This window comes from Ascaphus truei, chromosome 2, assembly GCF_040206685.1.
Source record: "Ascaphus truei isolate aAscTru1 chromosome 2, aAscTru1.hap1, whole genome shotgun sequence".
Classification (NCBI taxonomy): Eukaryota; Metazoa; Chordata; class Amphibia; order Anura; family Ascaphidae; genus Ascaphus; species Ascaphus truei.
In genome coordinates, this window is record NC_134484.1 from 485,490,867 (window position 1) to 485,516,028 (window position 25,162).

Below are 25,162 nucleotides of genomic sequence, written 5' to 3' on the forward strand. Positions count from 1 at the left end.
TTAAATCCTAATCATTATCATTTAACAGATCAGCCACCCGTCAGCCAGGCATGAACCCAGGCTGGGAAGGCAAACGCAACGGGGCTTGTCAGAGGTGAGGAGCGGCGCATTCCAGGTATCTGCCAGGTACATACTGGGTATTTGCTCGAATAAAGTGTGTCGGTGCAGTAGCTTCCAATCAAATCCTGTATCACACACAATTCTCCTCCTCACTTTTAAAGCTTTACACTCTTCTGCTCCTCCTTTCATCTCAGCCCTAATTTCTCGCTTAACACCATCCCAACTCTTGCGTTCTGCTCAAGAATGTCTTCTCTCTACCCCTTCTGTATCTAAAGCCCTCTCCCGCTTTAAACATTTCTCACCGACTGTCTCACACGTCTGGAAGGTCCTTCCCCGCAGTATCTGACTAGCACCCTCTCTATCCACCTTTAAGACCCACCTGCTTAAGGAAGCATACGAGTAGCTCCATGGCCGATAATTTACAACTCATACATAAACCTTGGCCCCTTGCAAACACACTTACCAGAACGCCCTCCTATGTCTCTGTACATTCTTCCTACCAATTAGATTGTAAGTTCTTTGGAGCAGGGACTCCTTTCCCTAAATGTTACTTTTATGTCTGAAGTACTTCTTCCCATTACATTTATTTGTATTATTTATATGATTGTCACGTGTATTAGTGCTGTGAAACGCTATGAACACTAATGGCACTATGTAAATAAAGCCATAGATACCTACTCTGTGTAAACACTTGGGTGACAAGGTTTTCTTACTGAGAAACATTTTATACACTCTGCACACATGGGAAAGGTTTCTCCCCTGTGTAAATGCTCTGGTGCCTGAGGACTGTCCTCCTATTACGGAATTGATCATGATGTAATCCCCTTTTATGAATTGTCTGGTGTGTGTTGAGGTGCCTCTCAGTGCTGAAATGTTTCCCAAATTCTGCACACTAAAAAAGTTGCTCCCTTGTGTAAATCTGCTGGTGTAACAAGGAGTGTCCACTTTGTATAAAATGGTTTACCACACTCTGAGTAAGCAAATTATTTCCCCTGTGTGAATCATGTGGTGTGTGAGGTCATTCATCCAAGAAACGTTTTTCCTATACTCTGTCCATGTGAAAGGCCTCTCCCTGCATGAATTTGTAGGTTTCTGAAGAGGGGACCCTAACACTGAATTGTTTCACACAATGAACAAGCAAATGGTTTCTCCCATGTAAATACTTGGGTGTGACAGGAGGTCACACTTTGTACTGAATTGTTTCTAACACTTTGAACTAGGGTTAGACAATAACAAAAATACTTCCCACCATAAGAGTATTAGGTAATTTATCGTGATAACAATATTCAGCAATATATTAACACCCAATAGAAAACAAAAAAGCAAAAGTCCTCAAAATGTTCAAGGTCATTTATTGCAAAACAATTTTTATACAAATACATTTCATTTTTAATCAAATTTAAAAAAGCAAATACATTTTAGTATATTTTAATTTTAAGAATAAAAAAGTTTTAAATGAAAATGTTACACTAACTACACCCACACTAAAGACCCCTTTCTTCACCGTTTTATTTAGTTATAAAATGTTTTACCAGTAAGTAACACATGGAGAGTTACCTCTCGTTTTCAAGTATGTCCTGGGCATAGAGTAAAGATGACAAATAATACATGGTTACAAATACAGTTACATAAGTGAACAGGGTATACATTATATACAAGACATTGCATGCACAGTTAAAGATAATATATATTAAAGACGTATGTAACAGTTACAGCCCAGATTAAAATGTGAGACAGCTTAATTTTGAAAGAACTTAAACTGGTGGTGGATGAGAGAGTCTCCGGTAGGTTGTTCCAGTTTTGGGGTGCACTGTAAGAAAATTTACAATGACCCCCTCAACCCCCGTCTCCTGTACACAATAATAGGGCATGGGGAGGCTTAGGTTAATGGGCATGGGGAAGGAGGGGTCAAGAGGCACGGGTGAGAGCCGAGAGAAATACGGGGGAGGAGAGAAAGGGGTTGAGCCATGGTGGAAGGGTTAAGAGGCATGGCAGAGGGGAAGTGGTTAATATGGAGATTACCAGCAGGAGGATTCCTTATAACTGCAGCATGTGAAAGTCAAGGAGCTCCCAGGCTCGCTCCAACTCCACTGTCTCTACCAGACCCACACTCAGTCCTCTCTCTGACACTGTCGCCACCCCCACGACTCTCTGCCAGACCCACCCCCACTCTGCAGCTGCTGATAGGAATGCCATAGTAAGAAGTAATGGCAAGTATTGCGTTACCGTCCATTTTTATTACTGCAGAATTACTATGCTACTGGTATATTGCCCAACCGTACTTTGAACAATCGCATATTTTATCTCAAGTAAGAATCCTCATGTGTGTAAGGAGGCTGATCCTTGGTGAAAAGCTTTCCCCACACTATGTACATGGAAATGGTTTATCCCGTGTATGAATCCTGTGGTGTGTGAGGAGGTGGCACATTTGAGAAAAGTTTTTCCCACACTCTGTACATGTGAATGGTTTCTCCCCTGTATGAATCCTCTGGTGTATGAGGAGGTTTCTCTTATTACTGAATTGTTTCCCACACTCTGCACATGTGAATGGTTTCTCCCCTGTATGAATACGCTCATGGTTGAGAAGCTCCGCCTTCCGAGAAAAGCTTTTAATACATTCTGTACATGTGAATGGTTTCTCCCCTGTATGAGTCATATGGTGTCTGAGGAGGTTTCTCTTATTACTGAATTGTTTCCCACACTCTGCACATGTGAATGGTTTTTCCCCTGTATGAATCCGCTCATGGTTGAGAAGCTCTGCCTTCTGAGAAAAGCTTTTACTACACTCTGTACATGTGAATGGTTTCTCCCCTGTATGAGTCATATGGTGCGTGAGGAGGGTTTTTTTAATACTGAATTGTTTCCCACACTCTGTACATGTGAATGGTTTCTCCCCTGTATGAGTCATCTGGTGTCTGAGGAGGTTATTTTTAGTACTGAATTGTTTCCCACACTCAGAACATGTGAAGGGGTTCTCCCCTGTATGAATCTGCTCATGTTTGAGGAGCTCCGCCTTCAGAGAAAAGCTTTTACTACACTCTGTACATGTGAACGTTTTTTCTCTTGTATGAATCCTCTGGTGTATGAGGAGGTTGCTCTTAAATGTGAATCGTTTCCCACAATCTGAACATGTGAATGGTTTCTCCCCTGTATGAATCCGCTCATGGTTGAGGAGATCTGTTTTCTGAGAAAAGCTTTTACTACACTCTGAACATGTGAATGGTTTCTGTCCAGTATGAGTCATCTGGTGTCTGAGGAGGGTTTTCTTAATACTAAATTGTTTCCCACACTCTGTACATGTGAATGGTTTTTCTCCTGTATGAGTCATCTGGTGTCTGAGGAGGTTTCTCTTAACACTGAATTGTTTCCCACACTCTTTACATGTGAATGGTTTCTCCCCTGTATGAATCCGCTCATGGTTGAGGAGTTCTGTCTTCCGAGAAAAGCTTTTACTACACTCTGCACATGTGAATGGTTTCTCCCCTGTATGAACCCTCTGATGATTAAGGAGGTTGCTCTTATTACTTAACTGTTTCCCACACTCTGTACAAGTAAAAGGAGTCACTGCTGTCTGAATCATCTGGTGTGAAAGAAGATTCCCCTTCAGTGAGAAACTGCTCCCACCATCTGTACATGTAAAGGTTTGCTCCCTAGTGGGGACACAAAGGTGTGTGAGCAGGTCCCTGTCCAGTGAGAAGATTTTGCCACACTGACAACAGAGAAAAGGCTGAGCAACGCAGCTTCTTCTTAAATCTCTCGCATACCTTTTGCTGGACCCATATTTAGAGTCCGTCTCCGCTGTATGCTGTACAAGGTCTGTAAATTCACCATCATGTGGCACTGGTTCCTTGCACAAGTCTAAAATGTGGCAGGAATCATTGGTTTTTGACACGTCTGGGCTACGTGGAGTCAGACAGCTTCTGGATGTATCAGAGCTCAAGTTCTGTTCCTCATTCAGGCCGTTCTCTATCAGAAGTAAACAAAAAAGACAGAACGAATGTTTTCAATCTGTCAATCAAATTGCTGAAAGCAAATTACAAATCCAAAACACTGAAGAATCTATTTCACCAATACTTAATTAACAAAATATTCTCTTCACCCAGTGTTTTAAAAACTTGTGGCACGTGGACATCCAGTGGCCCCTAATGACTTTGGTGATGGTTCCCAAAGGCCTGATATGTAGCAGCTCTCACAGTGAAATCATTGATACATATATAACTTGTATTTATTACTGTATTCATTATTTAAGGGTACATGGACATCCTCCAAATAATTAACATTGAAAATGTCCATGAGAAGTAAAGTTACGGAACTCCTGATTTATCATATTAATGCGTTTATAATATCAACTAAACCAGACAGCAACCTATAGTGTAAAGATACTGTAGATGCCCATGTATGTCTTTATTTATATAAGGCCCACAGTGTACTCAGTGCTTTACCGCAGAAACAATACAGTGCAGGGAATTATAATACAATAAGTGCAACAAACAAAATCAGACTATAGGAACGGAAATTCCTGCCCTGGAGAGCTTACAATCTAAGTGATGCAGTGACTACACTGCCCATGTAATCTTCTGCCATAAGACCCACATAAACTAAACTGCTCCATTTTGTCAGGCAAAAATACTATTCATATAATTTGGTGTAATATTTGACTCCTCTCTTTCCTTCTCCTCTCACATTCAAAACAAAGAAAAAAGGAGCACTGCAGAAAGGAACTGGAGGCAAAAGTAGAAAAAATAAAAGATTTATTGAGACACAGCCTATGTTAAAAGAGAAACCTCCAACGCGTTTCTCGCCATGGGTGCTTTATCAAAGATTGGTTTCCTGAGTCTAGAGAGTGTCACGTTATAGGCACTCCCCGCCGGAAACACTGCCTACCTGTATCCCAGGTAACAAAGTCCCATGGGAACAAAACAGTCCGAGGAAAATGTAACCACGGAAAGAAGGCAGTATAACTGTGGGGGAGAAATCCAGCAAAAGGACACAATAAAGAATACAATAACAATAAACTTAAATAAACTCATAAGGACAATACAAATTAAATGAAAAAGCATCAAATTTAAAAGTGGATAGGATGCGGAGAGAATAAAATTATTTAAATTAAATTAACTGCAACACCAAATAATATAATCACGTAATATTATACATATAATAAATGTAAATTCAACTACCAAGGCAAAGAACAATTTGAATCTTGATAAGGGAAATATACATAATGAATATGATGTAAATAAATAAAGCACACTGAGAAAATTGCCACAGTAAGGATACAATACTACTCATCAAATGTGACTAGAGAGAGACACATATGTATCTCAATGATAGAAACAAATGTATATGAAAAACACACAGTATTGTATAATCTGAGAATGGGCAAAGGAATAATATAGCTTAGAGAAAATGTTTTAGGTCCCATTCTGTATTAATCCCAAAAGGGGATAGTGCAGTGGTTCCCAAACTTTTTCGGTTCACGGCGTTCATAATGTATCAGGATTTTTCCACGGCACCCTGCACACACTCACAGTCCCCTCCCCTATCCCCGGTGTCAGTTGCTGAGGCATCGTGGGGCTCCCTGCGGGGATCGGTGCGGGGCTGGGGGGGGAAATCGGTGCCGGAGTGGGGCGGTGGGGGGTAAAATCGGTGCCGGACTGGGATGCGGGGCTGCTGGCGGGGATCGGTGCAGGGCTGAGGGGGACGGGGTGGGGAGGAGAAATCAGTGCGGCTGCTGGGAGAAGTGCAAGGGGAATGCTGTGGCTGTACGGTGGCTGCAAGGGACATGTGCGACTGCCGGCGCTTCACTCCATCTCTTCCCCCACTCCCGATCTGGCGCGTGGCGGCCATTTAAAAAAAAAACAATTAGCGCGGGGCTGAGCTGTAAATATATATATATTTTTTGGTCCATACATATCTTAATATATAAAATTTAATTTTGTGGGGTTGTTGCTAGATGTGGTGAATCTGATTGGTCTGTGGGTCTGTCACTTAGCCTCTGGCCAATCAGATTGGTCTGTATCCCTGCCCCGCCCGCCTCTCATTGGCCTGCGTGGCTCTATGACGTCACCCAACTGCCACTCTCTTCTCCTCCTCACCCGCAGCTCACCTTCCCCCTTGGCCTTACCCAACTGCCACACACACGCACAACCACCTGGCCACTGTCCTCTAAACCCAGCGGCCCGGACCGCCGGCTTCCCCCCCCACCCATCACCCCCCCCAGCTCACCTCCCCGCCAGTTCCCCTCATCACCCGCAGCTCACCTCCCCCCCATAGCTCTCAGTCTCTATGGATTCGATCCCATCATGTCGCGAGATCTCAGGTCCCCCAACGGTCAGGCGCACGCAGGTACAGAACTTGCGGGGTTTCCAGCCCCTTCTGTGGGCTTTTACTCTGCAGGAAGGGGGGGTGGGGTTCAGAGTCACGCCCGCCCAGGTATTGGAGGGAGGGGGGGGATAGGGAGGAGTGTGACCGCCCCTCACCCCCCGGCCGAGCCCCTCACCCCGCTGCACAGTGAGGTCGGCCTCGCGCTGGGACAGGGTTGAAATGGCGCGCGCGTGGGGAGGGAGATGGGCGTGGGGGGGTGGGGGGTTGGGGAGGTGGTGCGCAGTCACGGCTGGCGGGAGGTGGGGAGCCGCCTGTTCGGATTGCCGGACGTTCCACTCTCCCTACCCCCCCTCCTCCTGTCCACTGTGTGTGTGTATGGGAGACTGTGAGTGTGTGTGTGACACTGTGTGTGTGTGTCTCACTGTGTGTGTCACACTGTGTGTGTGGCACTGTTTGTGTGTGTGATACTGTGTGTGTGTGTCACTGTGTGTGTGTGATACTGTGTGTGTGTGTGTGTGTGTGTGACACTGTGTGTGTGTGTGTTTCACACTGTGTGTGTGTGTGTGTGCGACACTGTGTGTGTGTCTCACTGTGTATGTGACACTGTGTGCTGCGCAGGGGGGGCCCAGAGCTGCACAGGGGGGGGGCAGATGGAGCAGACCAGAGCTGCGCAGGGGGGGGCAGACCTGCGCAGGGGGGGGGGGACCAGAGCTGCTCAGAGGGGGGGTGGTAGACCGGAGCTGCGCAGGGGGGGGGAACAGAGAGGGGAAGCGGAGAAAGACTGGGGCAGCGGAGAAAGAGACAGAGGGAGTGGAGTGAGGAGGGAGCGGGAAATTTTAATCACGGGCAACGCCGGGTCTCTTAGGTACTGCACCGACACACTTTATTCGAGCAAATACCCGGTATGTACCTGGCAGATACCTGGAATGCGCCACTCCTAACCTCTGACAAGCCCCGTTGCATTTGCCTTCCCAGCCTGGGTTCATGCCTGGCTGATGGGCGGCTGATCTGTTAAATGATAATGATTAGGATTTAATAGGCTGCAATGCTTCGCGTGTCTACCAGATGGCATAAATTCATGAATTGTAATGCAGTTTATATATATATACTGTGCAGTATTGCAGCCAGCGGGAATAAAATGCTTCAATCCCTGCTTGGAAAATAACTCAATGTACTCGGGCAGAAAACAGTCACAAACCTCAATACACCCGGGTATACCCGAATTCGTGGGACTAGCCAAGCTCGAATAAAGTGTGTCGCCAGTGTAGGTGCATCATACTGCACCGACACACTTTATTCGAGCAAATACCCAGTATGTACCTGGCAGATACCTGGAATGAGCCGCTCCTCACCTCTGACAAGCCCCGTTGTGTTTGCCTTCCCAGCCTGGGTTCATGCCTGGCTGACGAGCGGCTGATCTGTTAAATGATAATGATTAGGATTTAATAGGCTGCAATGCTTCGCGTGTCTACCAGATGGCATAAATTCATGAATTGTAATGCAGTATATATATATATACTGTGCAGTATTGCAGCCAGCGGGAATAAAATGCTTCAATCCCTGCCTGGAAAATAACGCAATGCACTCGGGCAGAAAACAGTCACAAACCTCAATACACCCGGGTATACCCGAATTCGTGGGACTAGCCGAGCTCGAATAAAGTGTGTCGCCAGTGTACACTGGCGACCAACTTTATTCTTACTTGGCTAGCTCTGCGAATTTCAGAAGATCCCGGTGATGTGCGGTTTTGTGTCGTTTTCTCCCGGGGTGTATAGCGTTATTTTCGCGGCTGTGATTTAAGCATTTTATTCCCGCTGGCTGCAATACTGCAATGCCGTGTAAAAACGCATGGGGGCGTTTGCGAGCTGTTGTCTCTGAAGTCTAATACAGTACCTTCGCGGTTCAACCTACAGTACACAGTCTGTGCGTGTGCGCGCAGTAATAGTAAAATTGCATATTTAATTTATTTTAAAGTACAGTACTGTACATGCTCTGACCCTGTTGGGGTGAAGTGAGGGGGTTCCTAACATCTGGGGGAAAATGAATTTTAATTCTATGGTGAGTACTGTCTTGTTGCCGTATTATTTTGGTGGGGCTGGCTGTGTACTTCTTTAGGGGGCTGACCATTACTGTACATTAAAACTTTTATTTTTGTTTTTCCTCAGAAAAGAAAACAGCTAATGGGGGGATTTCGATGGATAATATTGTACTGTATGCTGATGTTTTCCGGCCGTACAGTATACTGTGTAATAAACCCAAATAAATAAAACTATGCATTTATTTTACATGTTCAGTATCGTTTCATTTTGTGTCGTCCACAGTATACTGTACAGTGGTATACAGTGCCTAACATCTATGGGCAAAAATAATTTTATTCCTAGGTGCCCTAGAACAGAAGTTCCCACGCCAATTGCCCGTGAACTTGACCGCGGCCCTAAGTAGTTCCCACGCCAATTGCGCGAATATAATGTAAAATAACCCGCTCTGTGGGTCTGAGCGGGTTGAAATTTACCTGGTCCCCATGCGGGAGGACCCTTGCCATAGTGGCAAAATATCAGCCTTCCAAGACCCCCGGAACCGGAGATACCAAAAGACAGTTTAAAAGCACATTACCAAAGTGGCTTTTTTTCTGCCATGCAAGTCAATGGCAGAAACCTGAACTTTAACATCACCCTGACTCCGTTCTGTTGCCACGAGAGGGTCGCAATTTGCCATGCAATCCTGCCGCAACTAGGACTACATGGTGACCGAATTTGAGCCCTCTAGCTCGAACTGAACCGGAGTTCTGGGTTCCAGGTTTCTGCTCATTCTGACTTAGCCGGTTCAAAGCTTTCTCCGCCATTGCGCTCAATGGTAGGACCCTCCTCGCCGGCGTGACCCTTTCTCGTCGCCATTACTGCTCGGACCCTGTTGGGGTCAAGTGAGGGGGTTCCTAACATCTAGGGGCCAAATAAATTTTATTTCTAGGTGCCCTAAAACATAAGTTCCCACGCCAATTGACCTAGTTCCCACGCCAATTGCCGTAGTTCCTACGCCAATTGCGCAACCAGCCAGAAAAAAACAGTGCAGCAAGCCTCTACATTTGTTACACTGTCAAAGGAGCAAATGGAAACAATTTGAGGCAATTCAACTTATTCTTTTATTGGTGGATTCAGTACAAAAACATTTATTTACAATATTGAAACATTTAAAGTGCACAGCAATTCTAACCAAACATTTTTGGTGCATGGGGCAAAGGGAGTTAAAGTGACATTTTAAGTAACATCTCCTTTATTAAAGAAACCCAATACTGTATACAGTACATTACAGTACAGTGGGATGGTGCGCAACACTGTCAGTCAGACCTGCACCAGTTCAGTCCTAGAGGGCAGCAAACAGGGCAGGTTTTCATGGCAACATTGAAAACCGTGTCTGTTTGCAGCCCTCAGGGACTGGAGTTGTGCATGTCCTGTGAAAAAAAACACACAACAACATCTCCTTTGTTTAAGTACAGCAGGTACTGTAGGGCAAAACATGTACAGTACAATACAGTTCAGCACAACAGTATGGTCTCACTGACAGTCCTCCACATTGTCCATCCATGGCCGATTCCTTGCATTGCGCAAAACGCCATTAATGCAGTCTCTAACGCCTTTCATTACAGGATCTGTAACTGTATAAAAGCGCCGCAATTCTTCCACAATGTTTTTCCTTAAATTGGCAGGAAGGGCCTTTTTTACGCGATTCCCATCGTAGTTCACTTTGAACACCCACTCGCAGTACAACGTGTAGGGAACATGGTGCTTAAAAATGATAAAGGCATACTTGTGGGGTGCACCAGCACTCATCACCCTATACTTCTCCCTAAGCGCCGCTGTCAGATCGCGCAGGGTGATGTCGGGCACCGTTTCGATGCGAGCGGGTGTAGGTCTTTTGGGAGCGGGTGTGCTTGTGGCGACGGGCGATGGTAGGATGTCTGGGAGGAAGCTTTCCTCCGGTCGTGGTCGCCGTGTTGTCTCCTGGCGTGGTCTTGACGGGGTTGTCATGTCCTCCTCAATGGCATACATGTACACTACATCTTCTGGTGGAGGGGGTGCACTTGGTGAAGGAAGGGGGTCGAAGGTCCCATTCATCACATCCATGTCACCCTCCTGCTCCGGCGTCGGGGAAACAGGGGCATTAGCACCGAGCAAATAATGTATGCCCGCAATGTCAGCCTCTATCTTCTCCATCCGTTGATCCATCCGTTGCTCCATTTGTAGCACCGGTTGCTCCACATTTAACATGGTCTCCAGAAGCAGATCTATCTTTGCCAGCACAATAGAATTCCCGGGGAGATCCACACTTATCCCATTCAGCATCCGGTCCAACGAGCTGCTTCTTGTGCACGGCGTCTGGACATCTGGGGGGATGGGTGCAACGGAGGATGAGATGGGGGTTCCATGGAGAGAAGCAGCATCGATGGAGAGTGGAGGAGGTGACCTGTGGATACCCGGTAGAGGAGAAGCGGTAGCGTTGAAGAGGGATGGAGAAGGTGACCTTTGGATTTCCAGGTGAGAAGCAGAGTCGCCTAAGCGCAAAGGAGACAGTGACCTGTGGATTTCAGAGGCGGCAGTGTCGTCAGATGGAACCGGAGAAGAAGGGGGTGGAGAAGACGGGATGAAGATTTCCGGGACAGCTAAAGCAGAGTCGTCGAAGCATATGGGAAGTGGTCTGCGGGCCTGATGGGTTGGCTGCCATTCGTTTTGCGTAGAGAGCGTATTACCATATATCTTCTTCACATAATGAGGCTTACGTCTAAGAAAACCCTTAGCCTTTGGGGTCAGCAGAAGGTTTTCTTTATTGGCCTTAGCCTGTCGCTTTGCCCTTGGCGTGGAAACGGCTCCTGCCTTTTGCTTTTTCAGCATGACAGGCACGGCAGAGGTGAGAGGGTTCTTGCGTCCATAGAACCAGGGATGCTCCATGGAAGCAGGTGGCACAATGCAGTACAGTATCTGGACAAGGGCAAGTTCAGATAAAGATCCTGGAGTGGTGGCCTATGCAAAGTGTGTGACCTTTTATGCATGGCGGCCAGGTACAGGTGTTGAAAGTGGGCGTGTGAGTCATTACCGTATAAATACACCATCCATTTTGTGGATTGACTGCACATAGAATACACATCGACTAAACATTGAATATACATTCTTGTGTTTGTATTTCTTTCCACTCGCAGCAATGCCTGTTAAAAAGATTTCAAAGGATCTCAGCATGCGAATTAAGGAGATGTACATGAGCGGACACCGAATTGCTGCTATCCAAAGCTGGTTAGCTACTTCTGACCTCGTTGTGCCATTAACCACCGTGAGCTATCATGCACAAGGAAAAAACAGAGACCGGAAAAAGGCACCAAGGGTAACAAACGCGTAAGTATATTTATAAAACTTAACAAAAAAAAAATATAGAAAACTGTACTGTACATCTACAGTACAGTTCTGTATCTACTGTAATACTGTTGTTATTTCTGTTGATTTATATTACAACATACTGTACAGTAGTTTGTCTATTTATATTTATAGTACAGCAGTATACATTTTTTGTATATTTCAATTAATCTCACAACGGTATATACTGAATAGGATGTACTGTATATTTATATTTATATTACAACAGTATATTTATTTTGTATATTTATATTTATAGTACAACAGTATATATATTTTGTCAATTTATATTTATAGTACAGCAGTATACATTTTTTGTATATTTCAATTAATCTTACAACGGTATATACTGTATAGGATGTACTGTATATTTATATTTATATTAAAACAGTATATTTATTTTGTATATTTATATTTAGTGTACAACAGTATATATATTTTGTCTATTTATATTTATAGTACAGCAGTATACATTTTTGTATATTTCAATTAATCTTACAACAGTATATACTGTATAGGATGTACTGTATATTTATATTTATATTAAAACAGTATATTTATTTTGTATATTTATATTTATAGTACAACAGTATATATATTTTGTCTATTTATATTTAATGTACTGTATATTACAACATTACATTTACTGTATATACATTTCATATTGCTGGATATTAATAAAACAATATATTTTCTTTACATTGTAGGGAGACAACTCTTCTGGTGGACAAAATAAGTGAGGAGAATGATGAGAGGAGTGCATTAAGGGTCAAATACACTCTGCAGGAAAAGCACAATCTGACTGTATCCGAGAGCAGCATAAAGAAGATGAGACGCAGCATTGGATGGAAATATGGACGTGTGAGGTTAGTACTGGACAGTACAGGAGGTAAAAGTGTTGTTTCGCAAACTGTACTGCACTGTGCCGCAAATTTTTTTTATTCCTTGTCATTACAGAGTGTACCCCATGATACGGGACACAAACAAAATCAAAAGAGTGCTCCAGGCCCAGGCATGGATCGACAGCAGGGAAACTTTCCAGGATTGCATCTTCACTGATGAGTCTACTGTGTCGCTGGAGAGATTTGCACGATTTGCGTTCCACAAAAAAGGCCGCTTATCTTTGAAGCCGTGGCCAAAACACCCTGTGAAGCTGCATGTGTGGGGTGCCATCTCTAGGCGTGGACCGGGATGCATTGTCATCTTTGAAGGTAAAATGTATCAAATATAATGTCGCCTAATGCACTGTACTTGACTAGTGTTGCCTTACCGCAGGGGGGCGCAAAATTTTTTCCCTGCGCCCCCCTGGCGCCTGTCCTCTCGCTCCCGCGCCCCCCCCCAACCCCAACTTACCCGCGCTCCGGCGTAATGACGTCACGTTGCCATAGCAACGTGACGTCACATGACCTCGCAGCGTCATTTTGACGCCGCGTTGCCATGGCGCCGCAGGGAGGAAGCCGCCGGAGCCACGGTAAGTTAGGTTTACAGAGGCCCTGCAGCTCCCCCGGCACTTAATTTAAGTGCCTTCGGGAAGCGCGCGGGGCCTCTGTAAACCCCGCGCCCCCCGTCGGCAGTGTCGCGCCCCCCCTGGGGGTCGCGCCCCACAGTTTGCGCACCGCTGCCTTACCGTATGCACTGTACTGTACTATTGTGCAGTTTTTTGAGCACTTTTCTTTTCTTGCTATAGGAATCATGAATAAAGCTTTCTTCCAAGACAACATTGTGCCCGAGATAGTGCAATACATCACACGCGACTTCCCCCATGGTCACCGCTTCTACCAGGACAACGATCCCAAGCACACTGCGTCAACGGCGCATATCCTTGAGCGCGGCATCAACTGGGTGAAGACGCCAGCAGAGTAAGTGCAGTAGACCGTGTCCCATTTTTGTTCCCCACTGTTTTTAGCTCTTAAACCAATTGTCCTTTCTTTCCAATGACAGGTCGCCAGACTTCAATCCGATCGAAATGGTCTGGCATCAGCTGAAGGACCATATCCGGAAAGTGGTGAAACCCTCCAAAAAGGACGAGTTGTTGAAAGGCATACTGAGTTTTTGGAACGATGTACTCACCGTGGAACGCTGCAATAAATATATAGACCATATTGCCACTGTGTTGCCCATTGTAATCGCGCGTAATGGGCAAGCATCAGGAAAGTAGTACTGTGCTGTAGTATTGTAAGTACAGTATGTTACAGTATGTACAGGAAATCAGGGGAGCAGTTGCACCTTAAAATAAAAACAAAATCTACATGGTGTAATAATGTTAACACAGTGAAGTGGTTTCTAAGAAAACTTAGAAAACTAGATAAGGAGGCTATAGCACGTATAACCAGCCAGACAGAATGGTAAAACCATAGGAGGATCTGAGATCTCAAGTAGAGACAAAAACACAGGGATAAAACAAACACTTTATCCACAAATATAAGAATTTGAGGCTTACAGGATCCAAAAGGATATACAGCATAGGGAGTATGTAATCTTCAGATCACTTCTCATCGCCTTTCACTGCTGCTGCTGCACGCCACCCAGACTGCGTCTCGAACAGCCGTCACGTCACTTCCGGAATTCCGGCCGGTTGGAGATGACGTCACGGGCTCAACGTTCTCTCTCTCTCAGTCTCAGGGTCACACTCAACGCGTTTCGACGCTCTAAAGTGACGTCTTCATCAGGAGTGCTTGTGACCTGCTCTAGGGGTCTTTATATACCCACTGGAACTAACTGTTAACCCCTCCTCCAAAAGGTTAACTATTTAAAACACCATAGCTTTTGGGCAGCTCTCATTTCTATCCCATATGTCTAGGTGAGGTTTTAAGTGCATGAATATTTATATAATTCATAAAATATTCTAATAAAAAGATTCTCTCTTTAAATACATACGAGAGAAATCATAGTAGGATTAAACATACAATTTTTTATTATTATACACAAATTCAAAAAATCAATAAAATATTATATTATTAAAATTAATTATGACTAATTTCTATCTTTAAGGAACGACGATTGATGTATCTTGAAAGATATGAAAGATATGAAACAAAGAGTATTTAGGTGAAGAAACTTAAGGAAACAGGAATCACATAACTCATATACCGAAATACTCAAAAGACTGTATACATATACAGAGCAGATAATAGCAAAATCATTATAAAAATATGAAAATCATTAATAAAAATATATAGTCATTAACATATTTAAAATACTTTTATAATTTTATAAGAAAAACTTTAATTAAAATATTAAAATTCTTATAAAAAGGCACCCAATTCGAAATCAACATTTAAGCCCTGAGGAATTAAAGTTTTCAATGAAAAAATCCAAAAGCTTTCTCTTTTCTTTAGCGCTGTGTTCCTATCCCCACCTCTCCAATGGGGCAGTACATGCTCAAGGACAGTAAACCTCAGGCCAGATGGGTCGCCATTATGTTTTAAAATAAAATGATGAGATAAAAAGTGGGTCGTTACCCCCCTTCTAATATTACCCACATGTTCTAAAACACGTGTCCTTATGGGCCGTGTGGTTTGACCCACATATTGTAGCCCACAAGGACATTGTATCAGATAAATAACATGATCAGATTTACAAGTGGTATGTTGTTTAATTTGAAACTGTTGTTTTGTAATATTAGACATAAAACCAAATTTATCATCTGCTCTGTATTTACATGCTGTGCATGATGTGCATCCAAAAAATCCCTTAATTTGTGGCAGCCACCTGTTAGTATTATTTTTAATCTTAGGTAATGCACTTGGTGCTAGTCTATTTTTTAAGGTATTGGCTTTTTTAAAAATTACCATCGGTTGGTCTGGGACTATGTCACCCAATATTGAGTCATTTTTAATGATATGCCAATATTTCCGAACTATTTTTGTTATCCTCTCTGACTGTCTATTATAGTTCGTTATAAACGTAAAATCAAAGTTCTTTTTAGGCTTCTTATTCACATTTTCAAGCAGTAGATTCTTTCTTTCCAGAACCTCCACCTTTTCTACTGCATCTTTGATGATCCCATTTTCATACTTTTTTTCTTTAAATCTGTCCTGCAGGAAAAGAGACTGTTCATGGAAAGTTTTGTCATCCGAACAGTTTCTTCTAATGCGCCTTAGTTGTCCATATGGCACATTTTTTAACCAGTTTGGATGGTGACAACTATGGGGGGATATATAATTATTGATATCCACCTCCTTAAAGAAGGTCTGAGTACTGATTAATCCACCATCAATGATGACAGTTATATCAAGGAAATTGACCCTTTCCCGACTATATTCGCAGGTGAATTTTAAATTAAGGGTATTATCATTTAGATAGTGGATAAACCTAATCAGACTCTCTTCATCTCCTCTCCATATAAAGAAAATGTCATCAATGTAGCGCCGCCACAGGCACAGGTCATCACCCAGCTCTGCAATGGACCAAATGTAGTCCTCTTCCCATGCTCCCATGAGAAGGTTTGCATAGCTGGGTGCAAATTTCGTGCCCATGGCGGTGCCACATTTCTGAAGATAATAAGTTCCCTCAAATGAAAAATAATTGTGTTCAAGAATGTATTTTATCCCGTCCAAGATGAAATTTGCCTGTTCATGGGGCATAGTGGAATCTCTCGACAGGGCTCTATCTATCGCCTCATGCCCATCTCTGTGGCTAATGCACGTGTATAGAGAGGTTACATCACACGTAGCTAGAAACCACCCATCCTCCCATGTCTGACCTTCCAGAATACGTAAGATATCCGTCGTATCTTTCAGATATGACGGCAATTTCTTTACATATGTCTGCAAGTATGTATCTATGTAAGCAGATAAATTAGAGGTCAGCGAGTCAATCCCAGCTATGATGGGTCTCCCAGGGGGGTTTGTCAGGCTTTTATGAAGTTTGGGGAGGTAGTAGAAAATTGGTCTGATGGGGTGTTCTTTATATAGGAACTTATATTCGCTATCATTAATAATTTCTTCAGCCTTGCCTTTATCCAATAGTATTTTTATTTCTTTTTGAAATTCCACTGTGGGATCTTTTTTTAGAGGAATGTATGTATTTACATCACCCAAAATCCTGTTGGATTCCTTGATGTAATCCTCTCTATTAATAATGGCAACTCCTCCCCCTTTATCAGCCTGTTTTATTACCACACTTGTATCATCTTGGAGATTTTTTAAAGCTTCTCTCTCACTTCTATTTAGATTATTAACAAATTTGTCTTCTGATAATACTAATTTTTCAAAATCTCTCTGAACAAGTTGAGTGAATACATCTAAATTCTTCCCTTTCATTTGTTTAGGGTAGAAGGTGGATGGTAATTTTAACCCTGAATGCACCAATCTGGATGAATTTTCAGATTGTGATTCATTCTGTTTTATTTTAGAATTTTCCATAGTTCTTAACTCTACATCCTTTTGTCTAAAAAACCTTTTAATCGTTAGTTTCCTTAGAAATCTCTGGGCGTCTATAAAGAGGCCGAAACTGCTTGGTCCTGCAGTGGGGGCAAACTTCAAACCCCTTGAGATGACTGATTGTTCGGATTGGGATAATACTTTAGAGCTTAGGTTAAAGATATTATTTACCTTTTGCTCTTTTTGAGGTGTTTCTTTTGTCCCTCTTCCCCGTTTTCTTCGTTCCTTCCTCTTTTTTTCCTTTCCGAGGAGGGGTCCCTGTCCTTCATCGGAGCGTAATTCACTCCCTGAAAGGTGGTGGACACGCCCTCCCCTAAAAAATCCTTATTGTTTCCTATTTTTAGACCCCCTTTTTTGAACAATTTATCCCTTTGGGTTTCTCTCTGATCTCTCCTATTGTTGATAATGTACTCACCCTCAGATTCATAATCTGTACTCACATGTCTTTTTGGAGTTCTCTCTGTATTAATCTGTACCTTAGCTTGTTTTTTAGGCTGTTTAGTTCTCCAGTTATCCCTTTCAGGGCTTTTCCTAGATTTTTTGGGGAGATATTTTCTAGGTGTTTTCCCTCTACCTTTTGGTTTTTCGGATTGGGGTAAAGCTTTTTTCACTGGTGTTTTTACAGGGGGTTTTTTATTATCATTTTCTATTTTAACAATAGGTTCAGGTTTTCTAGGAGGACCATTTTTATAGTCCTCCTCATCTCTTAAGTATTTTTTGACTTTTTTTGTGATTGTCTCTTTCCAAATTTTATCTAATTTGATTTGTAATTTGGAATCTTTTTCTTTGAATAGAGTGGTTTGGTCTAAATTGCCAATCCTCTCTTCAACCTCTTTTACCTCAATGTCAATTTGTAACACATGGTTTTTTTGCTGTTCTATAATTAAGTGCATTAAATCCATTGAACATTTTTCTAAGAGGTTATACCACTTGTTAAGGAAGGTTTCATCCTCAAGATCTATGGATGGGTCTTTATTAAGTCTTAAACCTCTTGGGACTCTATTGCTCAAAACATATTGTTCTAAGAAAGTAAAGTCCCAAAACTTTTTAATATCTTTAATCAATAATTTTTCTAATTTTTCAAATTCTGCTTCTAAAATGTTAGTCTCTCCAACAATAGGTACATTGTCTAGATCCAATTTAAGAAGACTATTGAAGTCCACCACTTTAGTGTGCCTTCGTGAAAAAATAGTTTTGGGACTTTACTTTCTTAGAACAATGGATTTAATGCACTTAATTATAGAACAGCAAAAAAACCATGTGTTACAAATTGACATTGAGGTAAAAGAGGTTGAAGAGAGGATTGGCAATTTAGACCAAACCACTCTATTCAAAGAAAAAGATTCCAAATTACAAATCAAATTAGATAAAATTTGGAAAGAGACAATCACAAAAAAAGTCAAAAAATACTTAAGAGATGAGGAGGACTATAAAAATGGTCCTCCTAGAAAACCTGAACCTATTGTTAAAATAGAAAATGATAATAAAAAACCCCCTGTAAAAACACCAGTGAAAAAAGCTTTACCCCAATCCGAAAAACCAAAAGGTAGAGGGAAAACACCTAGAAAATATCTCCCCAAAAAATCTAGGAAAAGCCCTGAAAGGGATAACTGGAGAACTAAACAGCCTAAAAAACAAGCTAAGGTACAGATTAATACAGAGAGAACTCCAAAAAGACATGTGAGTACAGATTATGAATCTGAGGGTGAGTACATTATCAACAATAGGAGAGATCAGAGAGAAACCCAAAGGGATAAATTGTTCAAAAAAGGGGGTCTAAAAATAGGAAACAATAAGGATTTTTTAGGGGAGGGCGTGTCCACCACCTTTCAGGGAGTGAATTACGCTCCGATGAAGGACAGGGACCCCTCCTCGGAAAGGAAAAAAAGAGGAAGGAACGAAGAAAACGGGGAAGAGGGACAAAAGAAACACCTCAAAAAGAGCAAAAGGTAAATAATATCTTTAACCTAAGCTCTAAAGTATTATCCCAATCCGAACAATCAGTCATCTCAAGGGGTTTGAAGTTTGCCCCCACTGCAGGACCAAGCAGTTTCGGCCTCTTTATAGACGCCCAGAGATTTCTAAGGAAACTAACGATTAAAAGGTTTTTTAGACAAAAGGATGTAGAGTTAAGAACTATGGAAAATTCTAAAATAAAACAGAATGAATCACAATCTGAAAATTCATCCAGATTGGTGCATTCAGGGTTAAAATTACCATCCACCTTCTACCCTAAACAAATGAAAGGGAAGAATTTAGATGTATTCACTCAACTTGTTCAGAGAGATTTTGAAAAATTAGTATTATCAGAAGACAAATTTGTTAATAATCTAAATAGAAGTGAGAGAGAAGCTTTAAAAAATCTCCAAGATGATACAAGTGTGGTAATAAAACAGGCTGATAAAGGGGGAGGAGTTGCCATTATTAATAGAGAGGATTACATCAAGGAATCCAACAGGATTTTGGGTGATGTAAATACATACATTCCTCTAAAAAAAGATCCCACAGTGGAATTTCAAAAAGAAATAAAAATACTATTGGATAAAGGCAAGGCTGAAGAAATTATTAATGATAGCGAATATAAGTTCCTATATAAAGAACACCCCATCAGACCAATTTTCTACTACCTCCCCAAACTTCATAAAAGCCTGACAAACCCCCCTGGGAGACCCATCATAGCTGGGATTGACTCTCTGACCTCTAATTTATCTGCTTACATAGATACATACTTGCAGACATATGTAAAGAAATTGCCGTCATATCTGAAAGATACGACGGATATCTTACGTATTCTGGAAGGTCAGACATGGGAGGATGGGTGGTTTCTAGCTACGTGTGATGTAACCTCTCTATACACGTGCATTAGCCACAGAGATGGGCATGAGGCGATAGATAGAGCCCTGTCGAGAGATTCCACTATGCCCCATGAACAGGCAAATTTCATCTTGGACGGGATAAAATACATTCTTGAACACAATTATTTTTCATTTGAGGGAACTTATTATCTTCAGAAATGTGGCACCGCCATGGGCACGAAATTTGCACCCAGCTATGCAAACCTTCTCATGGGAGCATGGGAAGAGGACTACATTTGGTCCATTGCAGAGCTGGGTGATGACCTGTGCCTGTGGCGGCGCTACATTGATGACATTTTCTTTATATGGAGAGGAGATGAAGAGAGTCTGATTAGGTTTATCCACTATCTAAATGATAATACCCTTAATTTAAAATTCACCTGCGAATATAGTCGGGAAAGGGTCAATTTCCTTGATATAACTGTCATCATTGATGGTGGATTAATCAGTACTCAGACCTTCTTTAAGGAGGTGGATATCAATAATTATATATCCCCCCATAGTTGTCACCATCCAAACTGGTTAAAAAATGTGCCATATGGACAACTAAGGCGCATTAGAAGAAACTGTTCGGATGACAAAACTTTCCATGAACAGTCTCTTTTCCTGCAGGACAGATTTAAAGAAAAAAAGTATGAAAATGGGATCATCAAAGATGCAGTAGAAAAGGTGGAGGTTCTGGAAAGAAAGAATCTACTGCTTGAAAATGTGAATAAGAAGCCTAAAAAGAACTTTGATTTTACGTTTATAACGAACTATAATAGACAGTCAGAGAGGATAACAAAAATAGTTCGGAAATATTGGCATATCATTAAAAATGACTCAATATTGGGTGACATAGTCCCAGACCAACCGATGGTAATTTTTAAAAAAGCCAATACCTTAAAAAATAGACTAGCACCAAGTGCATTACCTAAGATTAAAAATAATACTAACAGGTGGCTGCCACAAATTAAGGGATTTTTTGGATGCACATCATGCACAGCATGTAAATACAGAGCAGATGATAAATTTGGTTTTATGTCTAATATTACAAAACAACAGTTTCAAATTAAACAACATACCACTTGTAAATCTGATCATGTTATTTATCTGATACAATGTCCTTGTGGGCTACAATATGTGGGTCAAACCACACGGCCCATAAGGACACGTGTTTTAGAACATGTGGGTAATATTAGAAGGGGGGTAACGACCCACTTTTTATCTCATCATTTTATTTTAAAACATAATGGCGACCCATCTGGCCTGAGGTTTACTGTCCTTGAGCATGTACTGCCCCATTGGAGAGGTGGGGATAGGAACACAGCGCTAAAGAAAAGAGAAAGCTTTTGGATTTTTTCATTGAAAACTTTAATTCCTCAGGGCTTAAATGTTGATTTCGAATTGGGTGCCTTTTTATAAGAATTTTAATATTTTAATTAAAGTTTTTCTTATAAAATTATAAAAGTATTTTAAATATGTTAATGACTATATATTTTTATTAATGATTTTCATATTTTTATAATGATTTTGCTATTATCTGCTCTGTATATGTATACAGTCTTTTGAGTATTTCGGTATATGAGTTATGTGATTCCTGTTTCCTTAAGTTTCTTCACCTAAATACTCTTTGTTTCATATCTTTCATATCTTTCAAGATACATCAATCGTCGTTCCTTAAAGATAGAAATTAGTCATAATTAATTTTAATAATATAATATTTTATTGATTTTTTGAATTTGTGTATAATAATAAAAAATTGTATGTTTAATCCTACTATGATTTCTCTCGTATGTATTTAAAGAGAGAATCTTTTTATTAGAATATTTTATGAATTATATAAATATTCATGCACTTAAAACCTCACCTAGACATATGGGATAGAAATGAGAGCTGCCCAAAAGCTATGGTGTTTTAAATAGTTAACCTTTTGGAGGAGGGGTTAACAGTTAGTTCCAGTGGGTATATAAAGACCCCTAGAGCAGGTCACAAGCACTCCTGATGAAGACGTCACTTTAGAGCGTCGAAACGCGTTGAGTGTGACCCTGAGACTGAGAGAGAGAGAACGTTGAGCCCGTGACGTCATCTCCAACCGGCCGGAATTCCGGAAGTGACGTGACGGCTGTTCGAGACGCAGTCTGGGTGGCGTGCAGCAGCAGCAGTGAAAGGCGATGAGAAGTGATCTGAAGATTACATACTCCCTATGCTGTATATCCTTTTGGATCCTGTAAGCCTCCAATTCTTATATTTGTGGATAAAGTGTTTGTTTTATCCCTGTGTTTTTGTCTCTACTTGAGATCTCAGATCCTCCTATGGTTTTACCATTCTGTCTGGCTGGTTATACGTGCTATAGCCTCCTTATCTAGTTTTCTAAGTTTTCTTAGAAACCACTTCACTGTGTTAACATTATTACACCATGTAGATTTTGTTTTTATTTTAAGGTGCAACTGCTCCCCTGATTTCCTGTACATACTGTTTCTGGACCTTGAAACAGTCCATCTAAGGGTTTGAGTGTTTTATTTGTACCCCTACTTGCACTTGTTGATTTTTATTTATTATCACATTGCACTTTTGTATATTATACTATTTCACCTTGATTAATTCTAGTATTAGAGCGCCATCTACTGTTTGTTTGCTACAGTATGTTACAGGTAAGTATGGCAAAGATTTTTTCTTTCCAGATAGTAAGAGTACTAGTACTGTATACAGTAGTTAGTTTTTTCTTTTACAGAGAGAGCAGCACCAACCATCAGGTACATAGAATTTAACAGTAGTCAGAGTATACAGTAGTTCCAGTACAGTATACAATACACTAGTTTGACAGTACTACAGTAACTGCCCCTTTTTTTTCTTTCCAGACAAAGCTGCACCAGCCACCTACAGTAGTTCTGCCATAATACAGTACAGTAACTGCACTAATTTTTGGTTTTCTTGTCGTTCCAGGAAAAACGGTGGCCTAGGGGCATGGGGGCATTGTGTCCAGTCAAATCTGCTTTACAGTCAAATGTACAGTATATAAACAGCAGCAATGATGTACACAAAACCTCTCCTCTCTCAATGAACTACTGTACTGCAGACAGAATGAGGAAAAGATAAAGACTAAAGAAAAATTAATTTTACTATACAGTACAGTATATTATACAGTACATTACAGTACTGTACTGTATATACTGTAGTATTAAATAATATTCTTATAAATGTGCATTACTCATGTTTCCCCATGTTTTACAAAGGTTTTCCAAATGGTTATCCAATTTCAAGCTGCCAAAATAACTTAATAAAGACTGCATTACTGTATGTATTATTCCTGATTATTTTTATATTTGTATTTTTTGGTTCCTGATAAAATAAAATAAATATTTATTCACTTTCCTGCGAATCATAATCATTGACAGCCACCCTTACAGTGCACCAATTAATTATTTTATTTATTTATTTATAAAATATTTTACCAGGATTTATATATTTTTATTTTAAAGATATTAAAGAATGTACTGTATTGTATTAAAAACATGTGACTGTAAACCATACTGACTGACAAATATTTTCACACCCTGATGAAATACTGTCTCAGTGTACTCTCAATTCTCACAGTGCTGTGCACATCAGATTTACATTTCAAATTCGAGAGGGGATTTTCCAAAGAATTACCGTTCAAACAACAGGCCTCTAAGGGTTGGGGGAGGGGGATGGTGTGATTAGACACAGGCATGCTGTGTGTTTGTAGCTCGGCTATGGGCAGATTAAGAACACAATGGCAATATGCAGAAGGTTAACGACCCAGTGTGGAGAGAGGGGGTTGGTAGGTATGATAGGGTGACTGACTCAGCCGATTGACGCTTGGCTAGGGAGGGATTAAAAACTCCTGAGGTGTGTGGCTGAAATAGTTAACAGCACTGTAATTTCAAAAGGCTTTCCAGATAGTTTATTTCCATCATAATAATTTGATGAATAGACCCCCAAAGACAACCCCCAAATACAGCACATAAAAAGCAAGTCACTTTAACTCCCTTTGCCCCATGCACCAAAAATGTTTTGTGGCAGAAGAATTTAATAAAGGCTGTAGAATGTATTGTTGTGTGTTGATGTTTTGAATTGCTGTGCACTTTAAATATTTCAACATTGTTCAGTTCTGTACTGTATTTGTAAATAAATGTTTTTGTACTGACTCCACCAATAAAAGAATAAGTTGAATTGCCTCAAATTGTTTCCATTTGCTCCTTTGACAGTGTAACAAATGTAGAGGCTTGCTGCACTGTTTTTTACTGGCTGGTCGCGCAATTGGCGTAGGAACTACGGCAATTGGCGTGGGAACTAGGTCAATTGGCGTGGGAACTTCTGTTTTAGGGCACCTAGAAATAAAATTTATTTGGCCCCTAGATGTTAGGAACCCCCTCACTTGACCCCAACAGGGTCCGAGCAGTAATAGCGACGAGAAAGGGTCACGCCGGCGAGGAGGGTCCTACCATTGAGCGCAATGGCGGAGAAAGCTTTGAACCGACTAAGTCAGAACAAATGGAGTAGGGGGAGCGAGGGATCAGTAAATATACATCCATAAACGACGAAAAAACATGCATAGAATAAACCCAATGTAGTGGGATTGGGACAGGAACTAAAAGATAATAGTATACAGTAAAATACTATAGATACTTACACGGCCGTGTGTAAGTACAATCCAAAATAGGTATCTTTATGACTGAATATTGACCCCTCCACAAATGAGTGCTGGGGGGATCTTCAAGGGTGTCTATATACTAATGTAAATACTCACACGGCCCAGTGTGAGTAAGGGTGCAGGGCAGATGTCTTTAAGGTGGAGTCAGTCTGTCCAGGGTGATTCCTGGTCAATTGCATCTGGTTTCTCCCATGCAGGGCTATAGCTGATCTGTGCTCCTCTCTTGTTTGTGTTCAGCAATGTTACTCTCCGATTCAGCGGTGTGTGGGGATAAGTGAGGCACAGTCTTAGCAGTAGGCAAAAAGAGATATTTATTGTGTATAAAAACAATAACAATATTATCACACTCACATCAAATAAAATCCCCTGGCTCCTCCGTGTGATTCAGTCTCGCAGTAACCCGCTCCGGCCCCGCGTCCGGGGTGCAGATAGCTGGAACTAATCTGCCCGGCTGCAGATGCTGCTGAAGAGACTTTCTACGGA

The 25,162-nt window shown here is 41.4% G+C and overlaps 1 protein-coding gene across 1 annotated transcript in view; it reads right to left on the reverse strand.

Annotated features, from left to right (window-relative positions):
* Nucleotides 1–1,395: 1,395 nt before the first annotated feature.
* LOC142488059 (uncharacterized) overlaps nucleotides 1,396–25,162 on the reverse strand; it is an 88,451-nt gene continuing 64,684 nt past the window's right edge. Inside the window, exon 5 of the mRNA XM_075588429.1 lies at nucleotides 1,396–4,026. Coding sequence (XP_075444544.1) covers nucleotides 2,426–4,026 — 1,601 coding nt within the window. The 3' untranslated portion in view covers nucleotides 1,396–2,425. The remainder of the gene's footprint in view (nucleotides 4,027–25,162) is intronic.